The sequence below is a fragment of the Pygoscelis adeliae genome, unplaced genomic scaffold (genome assembly GCF_000699105.1).
Source record: "Pygoscelis adeliae isolate BGI_AS28 unplaced genomic scaffold, ASM69910v1 Scaffold302, whole genome shotgun sequence".
Classification (NCBI taxonomy): Eukaryota; Metazoa; Chordata; class Aves; order Sphenisciformes; family Spheniscidae; genus Pygoscelis; species Pygoscelis adeliae.
Window position 1 is genome coordinate 953597 of NW_008824372.1, and position 2769 is coordinate 956365.

The 2769-nt window shown below is 49.2% G+C and overlaps 1 protein-coding gene across 1 annotated transcript in view; it reads left to right on the forward strand.

Moving 5' to 3' along the window:
* The first annotated feature begins 783 nt into the window (after window positions 1–783).
* The window catches only part of LMCD1 (LIM and cysteine-rich domains 1), a 16831-nt gene continuing 14845 nt past the window's right edge, over window positions 784–2769 (forward strand). Inside the window, exons 1-2 of the mRNA XM_009320108.1 lie at window positions 784–826; window positions 1250–1338. Of these exons, the coding sequence (XP_009318383.1) occupies window positions 1250–1338 (89 nt within the window). The 5' untranslated portion in view covers window positions 784–826. The remainder of the gene's footprint in view (window positions 827–1249; window positions 1339–2769) is intronic.

The following is a 2769-nucleotide window of genomic DNA, read 5'->3' on the forward strand; positions in this document are numbered from 1 at the left end:
GGCATGGTGGTATGAGACCTGTATGTGTCAAGCCTTAACAGAGAATGCAGGCTCTGAGGTCCAAAGTGGTCAGAAAATTGCAAGAGACTGACACTTTATAATGCTTCTTGAGGACTGAAAGTATTAGTTTTTTGTGGAGGTGGATGACCACCCTGTAGTTTAATCTGACTACACAGGGTCAGCTCTGCTGAGGTGGGGTGAAGCTCCTCTGATGCTGCCATTGCTTCTGCCAGGTGTGTGTGTCCTGGGGGTGGGACTGTCCTTGTTTTCCTGAAGTCCATTTTTTACAGGGAGCAAATGTCTGTCAGACAGGAGTCTGAGTTTCTGTAAAAAAACAACCAGGCTGAGATAAATTCAGCGTCCTGTGGTGTCACTTCTCCCTGATGCTTCCTGCAGTACTTTTTGTCTCCCATCGTACCTGCCTGCATTCTTCACATTCAAAAAGCCACGTTTGATAAATCCATGGTGTAGACACTAAAATAGGTTTATTTTCAATGTTATTGGCTCCTGTTGTGTTTTTTTGCACTTCTCTCTCCTGTTGGGAGGTTATTAGGACTGTCTCTATGCAGCAGCGAGCACCCATGTATATAAGTGACTTTCTTCTGTTTTCAGTGAGCAGCAGAAAGTGCAGCACAACCACAGCCCGTTCACCCCCCCGCCTTTCCTGCCTGGAGCCTTTCCTTGCCATGTTTCCTGTTCACTGTGGAAACTACCCATAAAACCCAGCACCAGAGGCGTGGAAACACGCCACACTCCCAAAATACACTTGAGCCCCTGTAGAAAGATCAAGGAGGTCCAAGCTGCAGTAAAGCAAGTTTAGCATCAGGTCATGGCACCTCCATGTCTTGCTGCATGAAACTTCTGACTTGCACAGATTCATATGTAATATATAAGCTAAATGAAAATAACCTTTTAGTGAGACCTAAGGCCTCTGTGCATGAGAAGGTGGCTGCCCAGTGTGTGTGCATGTTCACTGTGTTTGATGTGCCATCTCCCCCACACCATTGCAGACATGCCATCTTTGCTCACTTTAAGGTGAAAACCTTCATCCCAAGCATCCCTGCCTAAACTTGTACAGGTCTGCATGCACAATGGTCAAATGGCATTTGGGAGGTTTGAGGCTTCACAGAACATAAGGCATGGCTGAAGAAATCAATGTCTGAAGGACAAAACTCAATATTGGTATTCTAGTCTCAGAAGATCTTTGAGGATAAAGCCTTTCCAACTCTGGTGTCCTGTTCTTTTCCAGATGTCGGTGAGCCAGCCACAGTCAGGAAGAGGTGCGCCTTGTTTACGCTGCAGAGGGATGTGCACAGGCTTTGAGCCACATTCTTGGAGGTAATGTCTTGCCCTTGATGGGCCCTGCCCCAATGCTGTCCCTTTGGTCCTGTCGATATTTGGACTCTTTGAGTGCAAAGAAGAACTGCAGAGCACTTGAGTGGTGTTGGGAGGTGCAGAGAGGATGCACTGTCTGGATAGGATAACTGCTGAGTTGAGAAGATGCTCTGCTGCCTGCTCTCCATCTCCCTTCCCTCACTGGTCCTGCTCTTTTACTTTTTTAAATTAAAATCTCATCCACAACTGCTTAAACCAAGCTGAGGCTCTCATGCAGTGGGTTTTTTCTGCTTTTGCTAACATTGCCTGCTCCCTGGGAGTTGAGACTATCTTTGCTAGGTTGGGTGCAGGTCTTGGCAGCAAGCTGTGGCTTGGGAAGAGGAGAAAGCTGGGGTGAGAGATGGCCCAGCCTGCAGAAGGGTCACCTGCCACGGGACCGTCGCCAGCACAGCCCTCTGTGGTTGGTGCTGTTCAGTGGTACGTTGGGACGGGGGCACAGTGCCAAAGCTGCTGCACACCGTGCTCGGCACGAGCCACCCGATGCCCTGCGCAGCGTGCGTGCTGGAGCGTGTATCCTTTGCCTGCACGGATCCTCTGCGTGCTGGCTTCCTAGCCTGTCAGGTTGTTTGGAAATGAGTTAGTGAAAACAAACATGTCCTTGCTTGCTTTGGAGGCAGGGAAATGCTGACCAAAAGGATAACCCTGCACTGTTGGTAGGAGTTGTGCCGAGTGCCTGGCTGTCTCCCTCCTTGAGGGCAAGCGTGGGTGCAGAGCTGGTGGGGTTAAACAAAGCCGCATTGGCAAGGGCTTGGTGCTGCATCCCGCTCGGCAGTGCCGTGGTGGCTGTTGCTGCTGACTGCCCCCATGGCTGAAATGCTGTGCTTAGTGCCAGAAACATCTTGGTGTTTGATACTTCACTTTCAGTTTTTCCTCTTAAAAACACTCATTTAGGTAAATAGCCACCAATATCAGTAGCTGGTGGGAGCTGACCAGTACTGTGTGTTCAGCTCCGGGCAGAGACCGTGAGCTGCTGCCCTGCCCTATCTGCTTGCACGCTGAAATGGGAGAAGCAGAGGGGGGCTTTGAAATGGAAGGCAGCTATCCAGATGTCATTAACTAAAAAAGAATTAATGCCCTCTGAGGCTGTCTTGCAAAACACTAGACTCTTTTCTGTCAGCCTGGAGAACTCCTGTTTGCTGGGGGCTGTGCAGCTGTGTCCTGCTGCAGTGGTGCGCAGCAGCCTGCAGTCTGCAGCTGTGCTGTCTGTGCTGCTGAAATGCTTCAGTAGGCTTCGCAATAGTGGCATGTAATTGTGTCCTGCAGCCTTCAGTTCTCAATTTCAATACCTCAGCTGCGTGGAAATCCAAACTTAAAACACTCATTTGGTTGAATCATACTTTTTTACTAAATTAAAGGCTGGTTTGAATCATAATT